The following is a 25179-nucleotide window of genomic DNA, read 5'->3' as shown; positions in this document are numbered from 1 at the left end:
TAGTTAGAATTTCTCTCACAGAACGTCTCTTCTGTTTTAAACGACCTTATTTAGCACTTGTATTACATATTTCCAGGTGATCTATCCTTAATCATTATATTTTTATCTCTGTATTCATATCTATATCTTTACATCACTATCCATTGTTCACTAATATTTCCCTTTCGGGGTTTCTGTTGATTTGTATTTTAGTTAGAATCTTTTCTCTGACCTCAGATGGTAAGGCAACTTTCACTGTTCACCCATGGGAACGTCTCCCTTCCATTCAGGCACATGACAGGATCCTCCCTTCCCTTTCCCTGCAGTTCAGCAGGACCATGACGCTGGTCTAGTCAGTGAGCTGTAAGCAGAAGTGGTGTGTGTCACTTGTTTCTGCTATGACAAACTCCAGAGCTCTCTGTCAAGGACATTAATTTGAGTCTTAGCAATGATCATATATACTGATTTGACTCATACTAATTTTTTAAAATCACAAATCATGTTTTTAAGTTCCGGAAAGTACTGCTTGTACGGCATCTGGGTTTTCCCAAATGGCTACTTTAATTCAGTCTCCAGATATCTCCTCAGGCATTCTATTTCACTGGGCTTGTATCTAGGTGTTTCAACCTGATTGTTCTCTCTCTGCTAGGCCTCTCGGGTGGTTGCTTTTCCTTCTCAGCTCAGTTGGGTTTAGATTTCATTGTTGTACTATCCTAAACGACAGGACTCCTATAGGTGTTGAAAGGTAAAATGTCATTCACGGACGCTCTCCCATATCAAAGCCACAGGCATCTATAAGAAACCGTCTGTTCTCTAGTCTCCCCACACTCATAGCTTCATGGGTAGGGGAGCCTCAGCCCACTGACTCAACTCTCTCCCAGTTCTCTGGGAATCTGCCATACCTAGTACACTAACACAGCTCAACATCCAACTGCCCCTTGGGTCCACAATTGGCTTGAGCAAAGACTTTCCTATGATCTGTTGCCCTCAGGGCCTCATCCCTCTTCTTCAACCCCACTGTCCATGTCACTATTTGGCTTAAAGAGAAGAGAATCCAACATCAGGACACTGCAAGACCTCAACAAAGCCAGAGACCTCATGCACAGAGACTTCATGCATATGGAGTTGCCAGATGGTCTCAGGAAGGCAAGTAGCTTGGAACTGGGGAGTAGGGAGAAAAGAGGGAGGGAAGGAGGAAGACAACTCCAGACTACCAATTTCAGTATTCTCTCCCCCAATGGTTTTCAACTCTATTAGCTGTTTGGGTATTCATCGCCATTTTTCTTCCCCACCCCTCCCAAAGCCCCAGTACAGAGTTGTGTATCCTAGTTGTACATCTTTCCAGCTCCTCTATGTGGGACGCCACCTCAGCAGGGCTTGATGAGCAGTGCGTAGGTCCGCGCCCAGGATCTGAACCAGCGAACCCCAGGCTGCTGAAGCAGAGTGCACAAACTTAACCACTAAGCCACTAGGCCAGCCTCCATCACCATTTTTCTAAGTAAAATACTTAAAATTTGCAGGTCTGTATCTATTTTTGGCAGAAACTATTGACTTCCCACTTTGGTAGTTGAAGCTTCAATTCTCTTATTGCACCGTCACCACTCCCAAATTCCTCTTCCCCAGCATTCCAATATGTAATATTATAATGTTTGGTTGAATCATTAGTCAATTTGTGTATAATTACACTCTTGTAAAGATTGTTTATTTACTGCCATGCCAAGCAGTTTATGTTTCCTTCTCAATACAACTCTTTTTCCTTAGAGCAAATTTCTGCTTTTTAAAATTTTCTTTGTGTTCTATGTGTCTATTGTTGATATTTGTCCAAATGATCCATCAAAGCTGTCAAATGCCTAGTAATAATTTTCCAAAATACCCAAATACTTCAGAAAACTTGAAGTTCTTCCACACAGCCCTCTAGCCACCTGCTCTAATATGAAGGATTATTTCTTTCCGGGCCTAAAACACAGCTGTCACAGTGGAATTTCAATTCCTCATTCTCCTGTATTGGGTACCCTTTTCCTGAAAGCATATCTTTTTGTGCATGTGTGGGTTTATTATTTATTTTTCTTAGGAACATTCTCTAGAACCTTTCTAAGGCGAATTACATGAGAGCTAAATTATTGAGTCCTTACATGTTTGAGATTATGTTTATTCTCATCTCACAGCTGATTGGCAGTTAACCTGACAAGATGAAAACCATCTTTTCTTAGAATTTAAAAGGCATTGTTTCAAGGACTACTAGGATATGGGTTAGCATTTAAAGATGAATGATATTTTGATTTCCTATCATTTATATTGTACCAGTTTCCCCCTCACACAACCTTTTGAATCTTTTAGAAATACCTCTTTAATTCTAGCGTGCTGAAATTACATGATAATGTGCCTTAGAGTGAGTTTGTGTTTTGTTTTCTTCATTGTGCTGGACGTTCAGTAGAAACTCGATCTGAGGACTGATGTCTTTCAGATCTGAGGAATTTCTTGTATTATTTATTTGATACCATTTATTTTTATTCTTCACTATAACTCCTATCCTTTGCAAGTCTGTAAACTTTTTTTTTCCCTCTTACCAGAATGTTAAATGGTCAATTCAGTGAATGTTAGAGGAGACTTAAGCTATAGAATTAATAACTTTGATTATGGGAAATGATTTATGTTAGAAATTCTGAGAAAATAATCAAAGCATAAAATTATCCATAAGCTATGGATAAAACGTAAGATAATCGTACCAATGCTAATTAATTAACTTTAGAATTTAGAGCTTGAATAACATAAAATAAATATATTATGTATACACGGTATCATTATTAGGCCTTAAGGACACATGAAATGGGAAGAATGATTAATAATAACAGATAGCTGTGACATATTAAGAAGTATATAGGCCAGCCCCGTGGCTTAGTGGTTAAGTGCACGCGCTCTGATGCTGGCGGCCCAGGTTCGGATCCCAGGCACGCACCGACACACCATTTCTCCAGCCATGCTGAGGCCGAGTCCCACATACAGCAACTAGAAGGATATGCAACTATGACATACAACTATCTACTGGGGCTTTGGGGGGATAAATAAATAAATAAAGTTTAAAAAAAAAATTAAAAAAAAAAAGAAGTATATATTTGGTCTCTGCCCCAATTCCTGAAACAGTGCTCCTAAAACCCTTGCAATTTCCTTAGTGATGAAGGTGACAGTAGCATCTTACATAGAGCTCCTAAATCCCTTGGAATTTCTTGGATGATAGAAGCATCTTTTATTCTAATGAGGGAACTCTTGCGGGGCTCCTGGATGGGTGCTGGTAACCAGAAAGACCAAGCATGATTAGAAGCTTGGAACATTCAGCTCCACTCCCAAGGGAGAGGGATTAGAGATTGGAGATTGATTATGCCTACATGATGAAGCCTCCACACACACACAAAAAAAATCCCTAAACTATGGGGTGCAGAGAGATTCCAAGTTGGTTAATGCTACGTATGCTGGGAAGGTAGCACACCCCAAATCCATGGGGACAGGAGCTCCTGAACACAGAACCCTCTAGACTTCGCCCTATGTACTTCTTCATCTGACTGCTGATCTGTATCCTTCATTATATCTTTTATAATAAACCAGTAAAGGTAAATAAGTGTTTCTTTGAGTTCTTTGAGCCATTATAGCAAATCATCAAACCTGAGGAGAGGGTTATGGGAACCCTCAATTTATAGCTGATTGAACAGAAGTATAGGTGACAACCTTGGACTTCTGACTGGTGTCTGAAGTCTGGGGCAGTCATGTGGGAGTGAGCCCTTAACCTGTGGAGTCTGTGCTAACTCCAGGTATTTAGTGTCATAATTGAATCATAGGACACCAGTTGGTATTGAGAGAGCTGGAGAATTAGTTGGTGAGGAGAAAAAACCCACACATTTGGTGTCATAAGTGTTGTGAGTAGAGGAAAACAAAAGTTTCCCATTAGTAGCATTTAGGACATTTATTCTGTCCAGGTGCTATGCTAAGTTCCTTACATGTATCACTTATTTGAATCCATATAGCCATTCTAAAGATGAGAGTATTAGAGAAGAAAGAGTTTGGAGAACAGTTGCATGTGACACTGGGTAAGCAATGGAGCTGGGACTGTCACCTAGGTCTGATGGCATAAAAGGTCCATACCTCACACACTCCTGCCCCTCAGGTTTCTGTGTTTGCTGGCATTCAGTAGTTTCTGTCATCTGGGGTTAGCCTTATGAATAAAGTAATATTTCACATGTCACTACATGACAGAAAGACAAAAGCCTGGTGATATTTTAAGCTTGCTCTAGTCATGAAATATAGTGTAAAAAAGAGTACACTTTCAAAATGAGATGATTAAAGGAATTAATTTGAATAGCTTGGTGACTCCCCATCAGCCTAAACCTTCAGACAGACAAGGTGAAGAACTCTTTTTTTTCTCATACAGTTGATATTTCTTCTTTCCTTTCTTCTAATGCATTTTCTTGGAATGCATATCCTATGCATTATGGGGGATATAAAATGAATCGGATAATGAATTCTGCCCTCAGAGAACTTAAACGGCTATAAAGTATCAACTCTCATTATGAGGGTTCAGAGAAGGTGAAATGACTCCTGGCTGAGATTAGTTTGAGAAAGTGTGTAGAGCTGGGCATGGAGAAGAGTGGGCAGCTCCTTCAGTGTAGCAGAAGCACACAGAGCATGAGGGAAGAGTAAAGGACAATTACGATTGAAAAGCGGTTTGGGCTCAGAAGCCAGAAATCCTGGTCTGGAAAGCAAGGAATTTTTACCTCATTTTTTGAGTCAAGAGCTTACAGACTTTTTTGACTACATACCCTCTATCAGTTAAAAAAAATAAATTAGAATAAAATCAGTAACAATAAAATTTCAGAAATTGGTAAAAAATAAAATAGTACTGTCTGTGTGTAATATGTCTAATAGATGTTTATAGATATAGCTATAATTATCATTAGCTAATATCTAAGGCAAATATCCACTTAGAGTGAGGGTCATCACTAAAACTAGTAGATGTAAATCCATATTCCAAATAATCTTCTTGATTGTTTTAAAAAATACTTAACAACTTCTCATTGTGTCATGTTAGAACATACTTGTTTTTATCTTGTAACAAAGCAGACAAAAAGCCCATGAACAAAATGGAAAGCACCAAAACCACTATTATGACCTATATTTGCATTATTTATGATTTCCTCAACCAGCAATTTCTTTTCAGGAGTATCTTAACTCTCTTAATTTGTGAAAGATCATGTAGTTAAAATTAGATAATATAATCCATAACTCCACTAAGTCTGGCACAAATAAACTGCATTAATAACAATCTGCTGACATCAAAAACAAAAAAAGCAGGAGGCTCTACTGTCACCTTCTGTCCAATGTGTCACTTTCATTCTTTCTTCAAGATAGCTCTCAAATTGTATATGATATACGGCATACCAGAAAATGGGCCACATTTGTACATGAGTGTCAATCTATATGTTACATTATTAGTAAAAATTTGTTTCCTATTAGTAGATAAAAAATATAATGAGAAGTTTTAATATTTCTCCCCGTGCCTCAATTTATCATCTTGAAAACGTCTGTAGCGCACGTTTCCCATTTGAAGAAGATTTCTATAGGCATAGACAAACCAATGAGGAGACTTGTACAGAACACACAGGTCGAGCTATGTTTGAACCAGAGTAAGCTGACAGCAGAGTGTGCAAAGAGCCTGAGCAAGAACACAGGAGTGATCCTGGGAAGTGACAGACTGCTGTTAAAGTCTAATTCAGAAATGTTGCATCCAAATCCAATGACGATTTTCTTGATGTACGAAGAGATTGCTCATAAATCTGTACCTTGTTATAACTAATATTTCTATTTACTCCAATTTTTCCCATTTAGATCAAAAACAATCCTCAGGTAGCAACAAAAATGTAACTGACAATTTTGAAAATAAGATAAATAACAATATAACATCAAATCAATTTTGTATCTGATGATGATTCTCACAGATGGGTGTTATGTGCAAAGTGATAAGTTCTCTTTTTTTTATTGAGGTATGATTGACATAGAACATTATATTAGTTTCCAGTATATAACATAATGATTTGACGTTTGTATACACTGCAAAATGATCACCACAATAAGTCTAGTTGCCGTCTGTCACCATATATAGTTACAAAACATTTTTGTCTTTTTCTTATGATGATGATGTTTAAGATTTACTGTCTTAGCAACTTTCAAATACAAGCATACCTCAGAGATACTGCAGGTTTGGCTCCAGACCACCGCAATAAAGTGAGTCACACGAACTTTTTGGTTTCCCGGTCCATATAAAAGTTATGTTTATACTAACTGTATTTTATTAAATGTGCAATAGCATTATATCTTAAAAAAATGTAAATTTCGTAATTAAAAATACTTTATGGATAAAAAATGCTGACCATCGTGTGAGCCTTCAGTGAGTCATAATCTTTGCTGGTGGAGGGTCTTGCTTTGATGTTGATGGCTGCTGACTGATGAAGGCAGTAGTAGCTGAAGGCTAGGTGGCTGTAACAATTTCTTAAAATAAGACAACAATGAAGTTTCCTGCATCAGTTGACTCTTCTTGTCGGGGACTCTGTGGCATGTGATGCTGTTTGATAGCATTTTACCCACAGTAGAACTTCTTTCAAAATTGGAGTGAATCCTCTCCAACTCTGCTACTGCTTTATCAACTAAGTTTATGTCATATTCTAAATCCTTTGTGATTATTTCAACAATCTTCACAGCATCTTCACCAGGAGCGGATTCCATCTCAAGAAACCACTCTGTTTGATCATCGATAAGAAGCAACTTCTCATCTGTTAAAGTTTTATCATGAGATTGCAGCAATTCAGTCACATCTTTAGGATCCACTTCTATTTCTACGTCTCTTGCTATTTCCAGCACATCTTCAGTTACTTCCTGTACTGAAGTCTTGAACCCCTCAAAGTCATCCATGAGGGTTGGGACGACTTCTTCCAAACTTCTGCTAATGTCGATATTTTGACCTCTTTCTATGAATCATGCATTTTCTTATGGCATCTAGAATGGTGAATCCTTTCCAGAAGGTTTTCAATTGACTTTGCCCAGATTCATCAGATGTATCACTATCTATGACAGCTGCAGCCTTACAAAAATTATTTCTTAAATAATAAGACTTGAAGGTCGAAGTTCTTCCTTGATCCATGGACTGCAGAATGGATGTTGTGTTAACAGGCAAGAAAACAACATTAATCCCGTTGTACATCTCCATCAGAGTCCTTGAGTGACCAGGTGCGTTGTCAATGGCAGTAACATTTGGAAAGGAATCTTTTCTTCTGAGCAGTAGGTCTCAACAGTGGGCTTAAAATAGTCAGTAAACCATGTTGTAAACAGATGTGCTTGTCATCCAGGCTTTGTTGTTCCATTTATAGAGCACCAGCCGAGTAGATTTTGTATTAATTCTTAAGGGCCCTAGGATTTTGGGAATGGTAAATGAGCATTGGCTTCAACTTCAAGTCACCAGCTGCATCATCCCCTAACAAGAGTCAGCCTGTTTTTTGAAGCTTTGAAGCCAGGCATTGACTTCTCCTCTCTACCTATGAAAGTCCTAGATGGCATCTTCTTCCAATAGAAAGCAGTTTTGTCTACATTGAACATCTGGTGTTTAGTGTAACCATTTTCGTTACTTATCTTAGCTAGATCTTCTGGATAACTTGCTGCAGCTTCTACATCAGCACTTGCTGCTTCACTTTGCACATTTATGTTATGGAGATGGCTTCTTTACTTAAACCTCATGAACCAACCTCTGCTAGCTTCAAACTGTTCTTCTGCAGCTTCTTCACCTCTCTCTGTCTTCATAGAATTGAAGAGAGTCAGGGACCTTGTTCTGGATTAGGCTTTGGCTTAAGGGAATGTTGTGGCTGGTTTGATCTTCTATCCAGACCAATAAAACTTTTTCCATATCAGCAATAAGGCTATTTCACTTTCTTATCATTCGTGTGTTCACTGGAGTAGCACTTTTAATTTCCTTCAAGAACTTTCCCTTTCATAATGTGGCTAACTGTTTGGCTCAAGAGGCTTAGCTTTCAGCCTGTCTCGGCTTTTGACATGCCTTCCTCACTGAGCATAATCATTTCTAGCTTTTGATTTAAAGTGAGAGACGTGTGACTCTTCCTTTCACTTGGACACTTAGAGACCATTGTCGGGTGATTAATTTGTCTAATTTCAGTATTGTTGCATCTCAGGAAATAGGGAGGCCTGAGGAGACGGAGAGAGACAGCCAGTCAGTGGAGCAGTCAGAACACACACAACATTTATCAATTAAGTACACCGCCTTATATGGGCTCAGTTTGTGGTGTCCCAAAACAATTAGAATAGTAACATTAAAGATCACTGATCACAGATCACCATAACAAATATAATAATAATGAACAATTTTGAAATATTGTGAGAATTACCAAAATGCGACACAGAGACATAAAGTGAACAAATGCTATTGGAAAAATTGTGCCTATAGACTTGCTTGACACAGTGTTGCCACCAACTTCAATTTTGAAAAAATGCGATAGCCACAAAACACACTAAAGCAAAGTGCAATAAACCAAAGTATGCCTGTATGCCATACAGTGTTATTAACTCTAGTCACCATGCTGTACATTACATCCCATAACTTATCTATTTTGTAATTGGAAGTTTGTAGCTTTTGACCCCCTTCATCCATTTTGCCCAGCCCCCAGCCCCCACCTCTCTGGCAACCACCAATCTGTTCTCTGTATCTGGTTTGTTTTGTTTTTTAGATTCCACATATAATGAGATTACACAGTATTTGTTTTTCTTTGTCTGATGTATTTCACTTAGCATAATGCCCTCAAGGTCCACTCATGTTGTCTTAAATGGCAAGATTCCTTTTTTTCTTTTTTTTTTTTATGGCTGAGTAGTATTCTATTGTATACATACACCACAGATATCTTCTTTATCCATTCATCCATCCATGGACACTTAGGTCGTTTCCATATCTTGGCTATTGCAAATAATGCTGCAATGAACATGGGGCACAAGTTCTTAATTAAACTATTTTTTGTATCTAAATACTAAGTTCAGTTATTTCTAATTGCAGGAATCTGTGTGTTGTCAAAATATAACATTAAAAGAAATTACAGTCTTTTAAAAATCGTAATTTTAAAGTGTCTCAATCTCTTATAATAAAATTGAGATCATTTGAATTACAATGAACAGAATAATTGACAAAATGTAACTTAAAGCACTAGTTCCTAAACTTTAGTATGCATCAGAATTACCAAGAGGGCGATCTCACCCCCAGTGTTTCTGATTCAGTAATCTCTAGCAGGGCCTAAGAATTCCCTTTTCTAACAAATTTTTCAGTAACACCAACACTGCTCATCCGGGGACCACACTTTGAGAAGCACTGGCTTAAGTTTACAAAAATTCTGGAGGTAGATATTTTCAGTGTTGGCTAAGTCAGCAACAAAATGGCTTCATCCACATCCCGTGTGCTTTCCATCTTTCCTCTTCTCCATTTTCATGGCTTTTCCTTCATTGTCACAAGATGTCTGATGTAGCTCCATGCGTCATGTGTTCATACGACCATATCCAAAAGCAAGCAATGTGGATTAGTTTCTCTTCTCTTTATTGTCAAAGAAAACCTTTCCTCAAAGCCTCCAATAGGCCTTTCTCCTCAGCTCCTGTTAGGCAAGATTTGACAAATGTTATTGCCTAGGTTTCAGGCAAACTGAGAAGGGAGTGTCTGGCATTTGGGACCTTATATTTAAAGTCTGATTTTCTCAGCCTTAAAGGCAGAGAGGTGGGTAGGAGCAGCTACCTTCCACAAGGTTACTACAGCCTTGCCTACCCAAGTCTCCTTCATATTCACCGCTACGGAATATTCAACTCTAAAAAAAATAAGATTGAGGTTTAAGGTAGTCTGTGTTGTTAGCCCATGCCCTAAGAATTCTCATTATGAATATCATTTTCCCAGAAAAACCATAGGATACACTCACAATAGGAAAAAAATAGAAGTCTCAGTTTAATTAAATAAATACTAATTCTGTAAATTAACCTCAAGCCTATGGAATAAAGCATCTCTAGTGTCTGAAAACACAGGGCTATAGGATATGAGAGTCATTACTGCTATTAAGTGGCTTTACACAATATTTGGTACATTGGTTCACACCTGGAAATAGGTCTGAGACATTTGATTGGCAATACTTCACTATATTTAATTCAAGATTTGGGCTAAATTAAAGAAAATGAAGTGTTGCTATCCAGGACTCACTACATAATTTTAAGGTCCAGTGCAATATAAAAATGCAAGTTTCTTTTTGAAAAATTATTAAGGATTTCAAGATAGTGAGCAGAACATTAAACCAAGCATGGAGACTTCTGGATGCAGGGCCCTGTGCTGCTGCCCAAGTCACTCATCTGTGAAGTGGCCTTGCTGCTACCCCTTCCTTCGTTCCTGAAGTGCCTTCAAGAACTCCAGATTCTTATTTTCTTATGCATTATCTTCTTATTTGCCTCACTCAAGTAAGGGAAGGAGGGACTATGGTACTTTTCTAAACAGAAAATCTTCTCGTTATAAATCATCGTATTCTCTGGTAAATGGAAGCAAATGCAGGTGACTTTGGTTTAACAGCAATATTTTTCCATCCCACTGCATATGGATAGATAGATGAATAAATAGCTGGATGGACTGAGTGACTCAGCAGTTAGAAAGATTCTGTCAGTCCGAGATAACAGGGTGTGTGTGTGTAGAAGGTGAAAATCTTGGACCTAGAATCAAAGAGAAAAAAACAGAAGATTTATCTGCATTTGAAATGTGAATATCAACAAGGGTCATCAGTTATTCTGAGAGTTACAGAACAGACTTTTAAAACTTAAAGCACTCCACCTCCATGTCAAGTTCAATGCAGGAGCAAATTTTATCAGTCTGGTGTCCTTGTAGCACCAAAGAAATATTCGTCTGTTCTCCTTTGTAGCACCCAGGAAGAGGGCACGTTTTGCCTTTGCAGGGAAGATGAAATGCTGGCCTGATAAATCACCTGCCAATTGAATCGATATAGAGGGCTAATGTAGCTAAGTTGAGAGGGGAGGGAGGGCTGAAAGGGAGGGCCATAGGAGAAGAGGGATTTGGCAACTGCACAAACAATGCTTTCTTAGTAACTTACTTTTTGCTTTAGAAAAAGGATATAGAAATGAGCTCTCTGAGCGCATTTTCTCTTCTTCCCACCTCTTCCTTGAACTACATCCCTTGAGGTACCTTTTGTATAAATTATAATTTGCATATTTAAAGGGCTTACTTGGAATAAGGAGCTCCTATACACAACACCAGCTTCCCATTGTCTGTTTTTGAAGAATGAATGGGACCACCCTATTTTGGTTCATCTGTTACCTTGCAGTACCAAACAAAGCATTTTCTATACCATCTGAATAGTTATGATGTTCCTGAAGTGAATTATGATGAAATTAATTAAATAACTTGTTAGAATCTAACTCCATTATAAAAAAATAAACTTCCAATCATTTTGACTGAGTGAATGTTCTTTCAATTCAAATATGGCTAATTATATCTGTTAAAATTTCTCTGGAGGAGTTGAGCTGTTGTGTGTGGCTCCAAATTGGCAGCAGTTGAATTAAAACAGAAGTTATTGTATCTGCTGTGTAGGAAAGTCAACGTTCCCTAGACAACGAGTGAAACTGGAAAGGCTGTCAGCTGATCAATCTGACCAGGATTAACATCCACAAACAATTGTTTGGATTTGCTGTTTCTGTCTCTGGTGACAAGAAAACATGAAGTTTAAAAATCGATCGTCTTTTCCTGTACAAGGCTGTGACAACATTCTATAACTGTGAATATATACAAATGACACCATTTCTAAAACTCATTTTAATGTTTGACATTATCATTTCAGGTAATCCTAAAATATTCAAGAGGGGATATCCAGGGTATCCTAAGAATGGCTGCAATTTTACAAATGTAAAATTGGAAAAAAAATTAAGATAGATGCTGGTTTAATATATTTTCTTAAGGCAAGAATTCAATACCAGTACATAGAGTATTCCTTGGGATTAATGCTCTACCATATTATGTGAGGAATACATGTGCTGTTCTGCATCACAGAAACTCGTTCTTCCCCATGTTTCCCTAGAAAATTCCTTCAAGACTGAGATCAATCATTGCTTCCCCTTGGAGACCTTCGCAACTCCCAGAGGCCAATAGTTGATCTTTCATTATGCTAACATGATACTAGTACAACTTCTAAGAGATAATGGTTTGTGAATTTTTTAGATAATACCAGAAATTAGATCTGGAAAACTAGATTGATCATTGTTGAGTTTAGTTTTTATCCTGTAACCAACAGCATGAGAGGGAAGAGAGTTATGTTTTATTTTTTGTTGAAAGAGGAGCTTTTGGAAGTCTTGTCATTCAGTGGTTTGAATGATTTTTTTTTTTAGTAGATATCATTCAAGAAACACTCATTGAATGTCTACTACATGCAATAAAATCACATTGATTGTGTAGAAATGAAAAAATTAGTTGTTGTCCTTAAAAAATTTATAATCTGGGGCCGGCCCCGTGGCGCAAGTGGTTGAGTGCGTGTGCTCCGCTTCGGCGGCCCGGGGTTCACAGGTTCGAATCCCGGGTGCACACCGACACACCACTTGGTAAGCCATGCTGTGGCGGCGTCCCATATAAAGTAGAGGAAGATGGGCACGGATGTTAGCTCAGGGCCACTCTTCCACAAGAAAAAAGGGGAGGATTGGCATTGGATGTTAGCCCAGGGCTAGTCCTCCTCACAAAAAAAAAAAAAAATATATAATCTAACTGAGAATAGAAAACATAGAAAAAAGTAACCATAGTGCAAGGAAAAGAATAAGAAGTACGTTAACTTTAAGTTAACTAAATTATACAAAGTGAGAGATGGTTCTAGACTAGGACTAAATAGCAGAAACTACGAAGAATGTGCCAAAATCCTCTTTAGCTCCAGAACACATATCAAAATTAGGGAAATAAAAGAAAAAAATCCTCTTTGAAAAAAATAGAAGACCAAAGATGATTTAGAGAACTATAAACTATAGACTGAGGAAAGCTTCATTATAGTTAAAATTTGATTCCATAGTTTTAAGCTATTGACAGAAAGTCAGGTAAAGAAACATTAGTTAACCAATTTATAAAATGGCTTCAAAATTTCCAAATCAAAGAAAGGAAAATATATATACATATATACATATTACAGGCATTTAAGTCACGAAATAATTTCCAGCCAAATTAAAAAAAATTTTTTAAACTTATTTACACAAGCACTTATAAGCATTTGTGGTTTATAATACAAAAAGCATTATCTTAAGGAAGTTACACCATCTAGAATATTAGAGGCTTTTCTGTATACTAACCCTCTTGACTTCTCTAAACTTTATGAAAGGGCCAATGTGTCTGTTGAGAGAATTACTTGTTTCTTATTCTGTAGACTTAAATTGGATTTAATCATCACTTCATATATAACACATCCCTTTCCCCTTCACCCCCCCACCACACTCTCTAAATTTAATTAAAATAACTGAAATGAAACTAGAGATAATTTGTTTTTTAAATAGACTGCCACATGCTCCATTTACATAAAACCCATTAGTTTGCATTAAATACAAATTAGCTGCTGATATGAATTAAATCACGTATAAATAGTTCAGAATAGCCGTAGAACCAGGCATTTTAATTAATATAACTGTTAACCAGATTTATTTGTAAGGTAATCAAGACTCTTACTCATTTATTCTTCAGTACAACAGGCCAGGCGACACTGGCTGTCCTAGAACAGGGCATCATTTCTATGGGAACACAAATCCAGTAGGAAGATTGATTAGGTTCTCTGACTTCAAAATGTATAAATTACCAAATCACGCCAGTTTGGAAATTATGACATACTGAAAGATAAATACAGAATCCCCTCAAATAATTAACTCATACTTACACAATTTATTGATCACCTGAAATATCCAGCTTTTCTCTCTCCTTCCATACTTAGTCATGATTTAATTTAAAGCAAGATTTTTAAAAAGTATGAAATAATTTTCCTTTGTTACTATTCTTATTTTGACTTATTCATGCATCACTAATAGGTATTTCATAGTTAATGATAACTTTCCAGACTAATTAGAATTTAGAGTTTAGCAAAAGTGTCTGTGTTAGTCCAGGCTCTTTTTGTTCCAAGTAACGGAACCTGAAAGTGACTTAATACAGATAGATTCACATAGATAGGTGCACAGAAATGAAAACCCACATGCTGACTTCAGGCATAGCTAGATCCAAGGCTCTAATTAGGTCACCAGAATGACTATGGCTCTTACCATGTCTGAGGACTGTTTTTTTCCTATAGCTTCCATTCTCTGGCGGGGTCGGCTGTCATAGTGGAAAGATGGCTGCCAGCAGCTCCAGGCTTATTACAAGCTCTCAACAACCCCAATTTTTCCCCAATAGTTCCAATGAATGTCCCTTAAAATGAATCTTATTTGCCTTGATCATTTATGCCTCTGCCTGTGACAATCACTACAGAAAAAAGAACAGAATGATCTGATTGGCCTGAGTTACATGCTCATCCCTGAAGCTGGGAAAAGGACTAGCCTCAACTGAATCATAGGAATTAAGAGTAGGGGGGAAGGGTTTGAGAAAATATAAGGTTGATTGCTTTCCTAGAAAAATGATGGGAGAGGGGTATTGATATGGCTAATGCAAAAAGGAATAGATATCCATTAGAGTATTGTAATCCTTGCTTTGATGCTAAACTTCCAGCCTTCTCAGTCACCTCATTTAGGCATTGATTTATCAATCAGTAAAAAGTCAAATGTATGCAGCAATATTTACCTCCAAAAATCCCTGATGCAAGCAACCACAGGACTTGTAAATGGCAGCCATGGATATTTGGCAAATAAAGTACATATATAGAAAAGGCTTCACGAGCCTTAAATTATATGTTGGACATACAATGTTAAAATATGAATGCTCTATTATGTGTGCATTCTGACTGAAGGTTAGAGAGGATTAATGAGACAGGTTTAATTGACTGTAACAAAAAGTCCTGGGCATTTGTAAAAGAAAAATACCATTTAAGTCATAATATTAAAATTTGGATATGAAAAAGCAGCATCTCATAGTAGCTGATGAACCTGGGTAATTGCTTATATTTTCTGCCCACTTCAATAAAAATATTTCATTCCATTGTATCCTATTCCTCTTGGTCTTTAGTGTTATATAATATGTGACAAATATTGAGTCACCAAAAAAGAGGCATTCTTAACCTTTTACATGCCACGAATCCCTTTGGTAACTTGATGAAGCCTATGAATACCATAGAACCTTCAAAAAGTATTTTAAATAAAATTTAGAGAAAGAGAGAATACAAAGGAAACCAATTATATTGAAATGCAATTATCAAAAAAATTGAAATTGTAGTATATGTTCTGTAATAAAACATTAAATAAAAATCAATACTATTGGAGTATAACAGATGATATTTTGAGATACTATAACTCTAATATGATATGAAAATATCTAATGTTTCAATTGGGTAAAGTGTCACAAGAACTACTAATACTAATGTGGTTTGTGGCCTATATTCACAGTTGAAGGAAATGTAAATTTCAGTTCAAGGTTACTGAAAATAAAGATGTAAATTTTCTCATCCTCAAACATGGACTTCTGCCAAAGGACATTTGGTCATGACTTGAGGAAAAAACTGTGCAAAGCACTGTAATATGGCATGGTATCTATCAGCTCCTGGACCCTTATTGAAATTTTCTTATTCATTTCTAGTTGATCCTGCCATATTTTCGCAGTAGCAATTCCAAACTTTATTACCCATTTCTCTCCCAACATTTTCTCCGCTGTGCCTCCTATATTACTTAGAGAATGAAAGCAAACTGTCATTAGTTTCCTTCCTCTAGACCCTAAAATGTTTTCAATCCTCTTTTTCACCCTTTTTCTTAAGGATCGTGCAGATTGCAGAAAACCTATGCCTGCCAGTAAATTGGTCCTTAATGAGAGAAACCAAAGAATATAAAGAAAAGAAGAAACCATTCTAGCAGTCCTGTAGCTAGGACTCATAAAGAAAGAAGGATGCTATTAAGGGTAAAGTAGGAGCTCTAATGCTTTATTTCTTGCTTGAAACCCCAGTACTGAGTATGCAGTACCTCACTTTCTCCCGTTAAAGATAATGAGGGTTGGGCCTCCGTGTGAAACTGACAATTCATTTATTAAAAGATAGAAGATGAGAAATGTGGCATAACCCAACTCTGTTAGACACCATACAAGATGAAAAGGAGAAAAGCATTTGGATGGTGTACAGTGGATCCCACGAAGGAGATGGGCCTTTACCTTCCAACACCCTGCTTCTCTCAGGGTGTACCACCGTGAGACACAGTACACTCTAGGTCTACCTCTTCCTGCCTGATGTTGTCTTGGAGGAACATTGTTCCACAGTCAGGAAGTTTCTTTTTCTTCCTTTTTTTAACACAATATTGATTTTATCATGAAAGAGAATGGATTTCCTTTATAGCCATTTTCACTGAGATATATGTACTCACCAAGAAAATGCTTAGAGACCTTTGGGGTTTTTCTTTCTCTTGTAGGGAAAAGGAATTGAATGAGATGATTTCACATTTAGAATTATGATTACCATAAGACCACTTGGGTCCTTTGTTACCCAATTACTTTGACTCTAAAGACAAGGACACAAGAAATCTTGATAATTTGTCAAAGTTCTGGCCAAAGATTGCTTTTACAAATAGAAGTTTTGCTGATGTAATTAATCATAGAGAAGTTTGACCTATTTAGGAGGCCCATTTTCCCTTGTGAATTAACTTTTATTCAAAGATCTGTTTCTCTTAGTATTTGAGCCTACTATGGGAGAAAGACCATATGAGGTATTTATTTCTGTCAAAACACTGAGTATTGTCATCACAGCTCATGCTTACTTCTTAAATAAAGTTGGTACCACCTGGTTAGCCAATGGACACTTGAGGTTTAGCCTTCAGAAGCAGACATTTGTTGCTCACTGCTCCAGAGTCCCACAGTTAAAACGACTCAGCTAGTCTCTGTCTCTGCTGCTACTGCTCCTGCCTCTACCCAAGAAAGTTATCTAACCTCCTTTTCTCTATTTCATGCCTCTTGCTTGCTTATTGCTCTACCACCTCCAAGATTTTACTGCCTTCTGTCTTCTAATCACATGGATTCCATTGTGTGGTGGCTTCTGCATACTGCCTCCTTTCAATATAACTTTTAACTCTTGTATCCCTCTACTGTTGCCAGCTGCTGCTGCTGCTATCTTTATACTTCCCATTCAAACCCTCCAGAGAAAATGGTATATTGGGTCAATTTCACTCAGTTTAGGGAGCACTAGCTTGTTAGAGCTCTAGGGCCAAGCTCCCTCACAATCTTCTAAGATGGTTTAGGGTCAAACTGCTGATCCAAGCAGCAGTTGCTGGAGTGGTGGGGTCGTGTGGCACAAAGCATAGCAACCAGAGCACAAGAAGCTGCCAGGAATGGGTAAGGTGTGAGACAGGCACTGGATATGTGTTCTTTCCTGTGATTTCAAGGGACAATGTATGCTCTGTCCTCCAAGGTTCACGGTTTTCCATGCCCACAATTGAGGAGTTTATATCTTTAAAAGCATTTGTTTCTATTGAAAGTAGGAAAACTCATTTTTTAGGTGCGTTCCTTATATGGCCCCTTCTAGGGACTCACATCACTTATTCTGCAATTTTCACCCCAGTTCTTTCAATACTGATGTTGAGCCACCTGATAAGAAAATATAGGAGCTTTGGAAACTAATCAGATTAAGTATTAAACTGGCAGTTTGTTTTGATTATTTATTTGTTTGTGTTTGTTTTTAATCTCAGAACGGTTACTCTTATCTCCCAGTTCAGTTCCCTAAACATTTCACCCGGGTGTTGTGCTGCTCTGGGTTTATACGATGTGAAAGGACTGAAACCGATTAGAACCAGAGACTATCTCTTGTTCATCATTTTTATCTCCAGTGTCTAGTATTGTGTCTGATACAGAGAACATTCACAATAAGCATTCCATGAATGAAAATGAGCCTAAGCAAAATGAATTAAGGTGGAAGCCTGTTGGAAGAAAAATACAAAGCCAAATACAAATAACTTTATTGCCTGCAGTTTGGGATTATCAAAGTAGGATACATCCACTTAGTTGCATATTCTCTGTCTTGCCAGAGATAGAATTGCAAATTCACCCATGCAGACATGTGTCTGTTTGCATATATTCTCGTGCCTACACCATCAGTCCTTGAACATACACTTTTTCCTTCTCTACTTTCCATGCAAAGTACATTGGAAATATATTTGACATAAAACAGAAGCATTCTTTTTTAACTGGCTGAAATAAATTCTACCTGTGGGTAGGGTCATTGTGTTTTTTAGATACAAATATGGAATATCTAATTATATGTGTGTGTGGTGTGTGTGCATATATACATATGCATGCATATATCAAGAAGGAAAGATTGGAAATACTAAAAAAACATGAATTTAAGATTGGTCTAGAAAAATAAATTAGTTTATTCTCTCTGATGATTGTACAATATACTATATAGTGCTAGAATAACCCGTTTTCCACTGTGTGTGCACACTAGGTAGTGGCACTGTATCAGTATGGAGATAGATGCAGGAGACAGGACCCAGAAAAGCTCAATCCCTTCACAGCCAGTTGACCTTATGAGTCGGAAGGAAATCAGTCCAGTTACATAAAACATTGGCAGAGCATGTAATAACTGAAGTGGCACTAATAGTGAAACACAGCAAATGCTCCAAGTTCTTTTAATATCAAAAGGAGGTCAAGCTTCCAGATGTTTCCACTGACTCATAAATAATTGACTACTGTTACAGTTACATTGTATTGTAACGAAGTTAGACCGTGTGACTAATACTAGTTTGAGTAGAATAAAATATTTCAACTAACACTTTAGAAAAACTTAAAATCAGCGTAAAAATCACTTATTAAAAATGTCCATGAAACCCTTTCTATACCAATTTGTCTTTCTAGTCAATGTAGTATTTAGATAACAAAGCCTTTCAAGTAATAAAGTTATTAAATAAGTGCAAAACTACAAATCCTTCTTGATCCCAAAGATTGTCTCTGAACACAACAATTCAAGTCGAAAATGTTTATTCTGTTAGCAATACTCATAAAATCCGCAAATAATATCTGCCCCCCTCCCTGAGGCTCACATTTACTTACTGCACATCTTCCCTTTTTTAACCTAGTTGTTGTCCAAAGGTCTCTGGAGACAAAAAACTTTTTTTTTCCCCAATAAACTAACTGCTATTGACTTTTCAAAATCTGCTCCACTGAACAGTCCTGCCCTAGCATTTATCTGTCACACCTCTGACCACATCCTTCTCCAGCCAAGTCTTAATTAGCATTTTGACACTTTCTCTGTAAAGATTCAGTGAAGATTGATAGCAGGTGCCTGGATAGCTATTTTATATTGAGTGGTCAAGAAAACCTGCATTGAGGTGGAGACCTTGAAGCTGATATCTGCACGATTAGAAGTCACGCAAGAGGAGGAAGCGAGGAGAGGGTCTTATGGCAAGAGTAAGTTCAGCATGGTCAAGGAACAGATAGACAAGCAGTGTGGCTGAAGAGTACTGAGCAAGTGTCATAATGGAGGGAAACAGACCGGGCGTGAGCTAGCCAACCACGAAAAGCTTGGAAAGCCAGGGTAAGGCATTCAAAAAGCACTTCACATGTGATCAGAAAGCATTGCGAATTTTACATAGGGGAATGACATGAAATAATTTATGTTTTTAAAAGAATATTTGACTGCTGAGTGGAGAATGGATGAGTTGTGTAAGAATAGAAGTAGGGACAACGAGGTAGCAGACTGCTGTGGAAATTCAGGTCAGAGATGAAGGTAGCTTGAACTTAAAAAGACATGAAAATAGAAATAGATGAGTTCAGGATATATATATAAGACATAGAGTCACCAAGGCTTCCTGATGAACTAAATAAGGGAGCAAGAGAAAGAGAGGAACCAAGGATGGCAATATGCAATATCTTTGGCTGGAGCAACTTAGAGGAAGATGATGCTTCTGTTGATGTTTCAGTTTGAGTCCATAGACAGAAAAAGAACAATGTCTCAGATCAAAGCAGTTAGGCAGGAAGAAATTCCCTCTTACTCAAGAGAGGGTCAGCCTTTTTGTTCTACTCAGGCCTTCAACTGATTGGATGGGGCCCACCCACATCAGGGAGAACAATCTGCTTTCTTCAGTCTACTAATTCAAATGTTAATTTCATCCAGAAATACTGTCACAGACACACCCAGAATAACGTTTGAACAACTATCTGGGCACCCTGTGGCCCAGTCAAGTTGACACATAAAATCACATAAATAACCATTACAACTGCTTTGTATTCGTTTTTCATGCCTTTCGTCCTGTTGCTGTGGATTAAATACAGATGCTTCTTTCTAAGGGCACACATTCCACAGACACACTGGGTACAATCCCAGTTACCTACTCAAGGACAGCTCTTCTGTAAATAAACAACAAAGATTGTACCAATCCTTCCCCCCACTCTGATTATTTGTGCAGTAGCTATATGCACAAGGGAGATTAGAATAGCCAGAACTTTGAGGACAATGATATACAAAGTCTGAGATGATACCAATACTAGGGGATCTAAAATTCCATCAAGTTCTTCTGATTAGATGGGAAATTTATGGAAAACAGTTCATAAATGTAGTTTGGATCCAAATCTATTTAAAGTGGTTCCACTCTGTGGATATTTATAGTCGTTCCAATCTGTGATTCTTTTTTAATTTAATTTTTTTTTTTTTTTTGGTGAGGAAGATCGGCCCTGAGCTAACATCTGTTGCCAATCTTGCTCTTTTTGCTTGAGGAAGATTGTCCATGAGCTAACACTTGTGCTAATCTTCCTCTATTTTGTATGTAGGATGCCACCACAGCATGGCTTAATGAGCAGTGTGTAGGTCCATGCCTGGGATCTGAACCTGCGTATCCCGGGCCACCGAAGCAGAGCACACAAACCCAAACATTATGCCATAGGGCCAATCCCGAATCTGTGATTATTTATAGTGGTTCTACCCTGTGGTTCTTTACCTGGACCCTTGCATATACAGTCAGAATAAATATAAATTATAGCTGGTGGAATTCTCACATTGCCTCTCTGATTAGTGGAGAATCATTACGGAGGAAAGGCCAAGTAAGAGCTTCTGAAACTGCCTACTGCACCCCTTTGCCTTAACCATAGTAAATCGAAAGCAATAGAGCATGTGAGGAGAAATGGTGTTGCAGAGATTAGCGCCACTATCAAACTGTTTTGGATTTAGGGATAGTATTTCTCATCATCCTGTTCAGTTCACCTCTCTGGCTCTTAAAAAACAGATGGAATGTGGCAAATGACAGTAGACTAATGTAAACTTCACCAGACAGTATTCCCAATCATAAGTGCCAAGCTAAATGTACCCTACTAGTGCAGATCCACAGCCTCTGTCTTTTCGTATGTGGCTATTGATCTGGTGGCAAATGCTTTCTTCTTTATCCCAAACAAGAGAGAAGAAAAAAGCAATTTGCATTCACGTAGTAGTCACAGCAGTTTAGATTCAGTGTATTGCCCCGGAGCTATTTTCTCTCTCCTGTTTTCTATAGAAATATAGCCATAGTGACAAGATCATCTTGACATTCTACAGAATGTCAGCTAGTCCACTATATTTATGACATCAAACAAATTGGATCTGGCAAGAAGGAAGTGGAAAATACTCTAGATACTCTAATAAAACACTTCTGTGTCAGTGAGAGAGAGATAAACCCCCAAAAGGTCCAGTGGCCTGCCACATGAAAGAAGGTTGTAGGATCTGGTGTCTGGTAGTGTGCTGGGATATCCCCTCTAAAGCAAAAGACAATTGTTCCACTTTGCACCTTCTATTACTAAGAAAGGGACACAGTTATTGGTGGGCCGCTTTGAATTTTGAAAGCAAAACACACCATATTGTTGTGTGTGGGCATGATCACATCTTAGATTTAAGGAGTCTTATCAGCAGATTATTATGACTAGATCCTGGAGTCCTTGTCAGAATGTTGAAGCCCAAGTTATGGGTGAATGCTCTAATGTCAATAAATTCTCCACTATCCAACTTTATATTCTCTATTCTTCTGGTCACTCTCATTTCCATTCCTACATGTGTTCCCCCAGTCCCTGCTGGGACATATTATCCAGATGTTAAGCTTCCTTAAGCTTATTACAAATTACAAAAATAGGCTTATTACAGCAATGGCTGTAGTTCTCAGTGTGGCTGTGCTGAGAGGTCTGACCCTGGTTATTGGCCTAAAGACAATGAGGAGGGGTGAGGGCAAATCCTGAGAAGAGCAAGCATCATCTTGCAAGACACCTGCCTCAGGTGAGGCTATTGCATAGTTTCTAGGAGAAAGGAATGTTTTTCTGAAAAGAAGATACAGGAAAGGGGTTGTTCTGCCAGCCCAGAGGGTTCATGGGAATCTAGGGATTCAAAAATCTTAAGTCTTGACCAACAAATGGCCTCATGCTAAGTCTTAGAGTTCCTGTCTTTTCCTATTAGTGACCTGATTTTGACATAGGTGACCTGTTTAGGCTGTATATTCAGTGCAGACTGCATTCTGGTTACAGGACAAGAGAGTTGCTTAAAAGCTGCAGTAGAGGTCCCTGGGCTTCAGCAGGCATCTGGTTTCCTTTAGTCTATCATTTTCTTCTATCACAGATTCCAATGCTGTTAACAAATGCCAACCCACTCTGCAATTCTTATAATTATCTTTGCCCCATACTGTTAAACAGCAACTGCCATTGTAAAATGCAGCACCTTACCTTCTATCTGAACCTTGTCCTATTTAACTGCAGATTAAATCCTTCATAATTGTGAAGCTACTGTATGCTATGACATAATCATCACCGTATGAACCATCAGTACCCATGAATTTTGTCTTTAAGGGCCACTCCTGATACCAGTTTTAATCTGAGTTTCCCAGAAAGCAAAACATGAAACTTTCAACTTCTGCTAGAGTTCAATCTCAGAGAGTGAGGGAAATGAGAAGTGAGGCAGGAAGAAGGAAGTACCAATAATACGATGTATTATTTATCTGGCCACTGCATTGTATCAAGAGCAACTGATTGATTTCATTGAAACCCTCTTCCAAGAAGCCACATAAACAACTGCTTCTTAATATGATCTATACTCAGAAGGAGGGAGAAAATGTATTAATTTGCTCCTGCATTCCCTAGGTCAATCCATAGGCCTCTTATCTCCCGTTGGTTCGACCCACAGGGTTTTAACCCACACGCACCTAGCTTGTGCATGGGTGAACACTGAGGGACTCTGACATGTCTCATGCTTTAAGGTAAACCAAGAAGCCAAAGGCATGAGGCTAAAGGAATGCAGCACAGACAAGCAGTGAGGCAATCTTAGGTTGTACCATTGTGAGGCTGGCTGAAGCCCACGCAGAGCTGGGTTGTCTCAGCAGCAACTAAAATAAGAAAAGGGGGCATCTAGGAGAATATGAAAGAATATACTATATAAGAAGTGTCTGGTAGATAGACCAAAATTATGGACTGGAGAACCTGTTGAAGGCTAAATCTAAGACTACCCAGCACAGTTTGGACATTCTTGTTTGTGTAGATATAGCTTATATCTACTCTGCTGTTTTCTTTTGGATTTTGAATTTACCTATTAGGATTATAATATAAATAAAAACAAGGATTTCTCTCCATATATATGAATATCTTCACTGTGATGCAAATTTGTCTATTTTAAAATAGGTATAAATCTGCTCGTCGGTAAAAAAACTAAGGAAAAATAAAGCTTGTGTTATGCTGTCTATGGTTATCCACATGCATACACACAAACACACAACCATACACACACACATACACACAAAGGCAGGTAACTGCTATCTTCACTAATAAATGGAAAACTGTGAGCATTTAAAAAAGAAATAAGGCATGAGTCATTTATATTTTATATTTAGGTCTATATATTTTCTATAGACTTAATCCCGGATATCATGGATACATAGACTAGAGGAAAATAAAGTACTGTATTTAAGGAATTTTTAATGGCAGAAACATCCATAAATATATAGATACAGAGGTATTCAGCTAGATATGCTCAAAGGCATGTGTGTTCGTGTGCACATATGCATATGTGTGTATGGAAAATTTGTTTCTTTGACAGACCTTAGTTACTCCCCCACCTCCATGTTTCAAACAACTCTAACCTTCAGATGCAGGTCAGATCAATTCTGATAATCTATAGTAATTGTCAGTGGTATCTATAAGTAAAGGTAATTATTGATTCTTGCATAAATAGAAATTGATGGCATAAATACTGTGCATGAATGTAGAATACAATTTTCAAAATATAATGCACATTAAAAAGTATAGTGTTTTCGTTTTGTTGATGGTTTCCTTTGCTGTGCAGAAGCTTTTTAGTTTGATGTAGTCCCATTTGTTTATTTTTTCTATTGTTTCTCTTGCCCGATCAGACATGGTGTTTGAAAAGATGTTGCTAAGACCGATGTCGAAGAGCGTACTGCCTATGTTTTCTTCTAGAAGTTTCACAGTTTCAGGTCTTACATTCAAGTCTTTAACATGCACCCCTGTGTTCATTGCAGCGTTATTCACAATAGCCAAGACTTGGAAGCAACCTAAGTGCCCATCAAGGGACGAATGGATAAAGAAGATGTGGTATATATACACAATGGAATACTACTCAGCCATAAGAAACGATGAAATCCAGCCATTTGTGACAACATGGATGGACATTGAGGGTATAATGCAAAGTGAAACAAGTCAGAGGGAGAAGGTCAAATACCATATGATTTCCTTCATTAAGTAGTAGATAATAACAACAATAAACAAACACATAGGGACAGAGATTGGATTGGTGTTTACCAGAGGGGAAGGGGGGAGGGAGGAGTGTAAAAGGGATAATTGGGTACATGTGTGTGGTGATGGGTTGTAATTAGTATTTTGGTGGTGAACATGATGTAATCTATGCAGAAATAGAAGTATAATGATGTACACCTGAAATTTTTACAATGTTATAAACCAATGTTACTGCAATAAACAAAAAATTAAAAAAATAATAATAATAAATAAATAAACTACATGTAAGACACTGCAAAAAAAAAAGTATAGTGTGT

General features: G+C 37.7%; 1 protein-coding gene across 1 annotated transcript in view; it reads left to right on the top strand.

Annotated features, from left to right (window-relative positions):
- Positions 1-24690, top strand: part of LOC147917308 (uncharacterized) — a 78104-nt gene extending 53414 nt beyond the window's left edge. Inside the window, exon 4 of the mRNA XM_087429953.1 lies at positions 24649-24690. Coding sequence (XP_087286079.1) covers positions 24649-24663 — 15 coding nt within the window. The 3' untranslated portion in view covers positions 24664-24690. The remainder of the gene's footprint in view (positions 1-24648) is intronic.
- The last annotated feature ends 489 nt before the right edge of the window (positions 24691-25179 follow it).

The sequence above is a fragment of the Ceratotherium simum genome, chromosome 4 (assembly GCF_057802395.1).
Source record: "Ceratotherium simum simum isolate JZ-2026a chromosome 4, ASM5780239v1, whole genome shotgun sequence".
NCBI lineage: Eukaryota > Metazoa > Chordata > Mammalia > Perissodactyla > Rhinocerotidae > Ceratotherium > Ceratotherium simum.
This window is presented reverse-complemented; position numbering and strand designations above follow the sequence as displayed.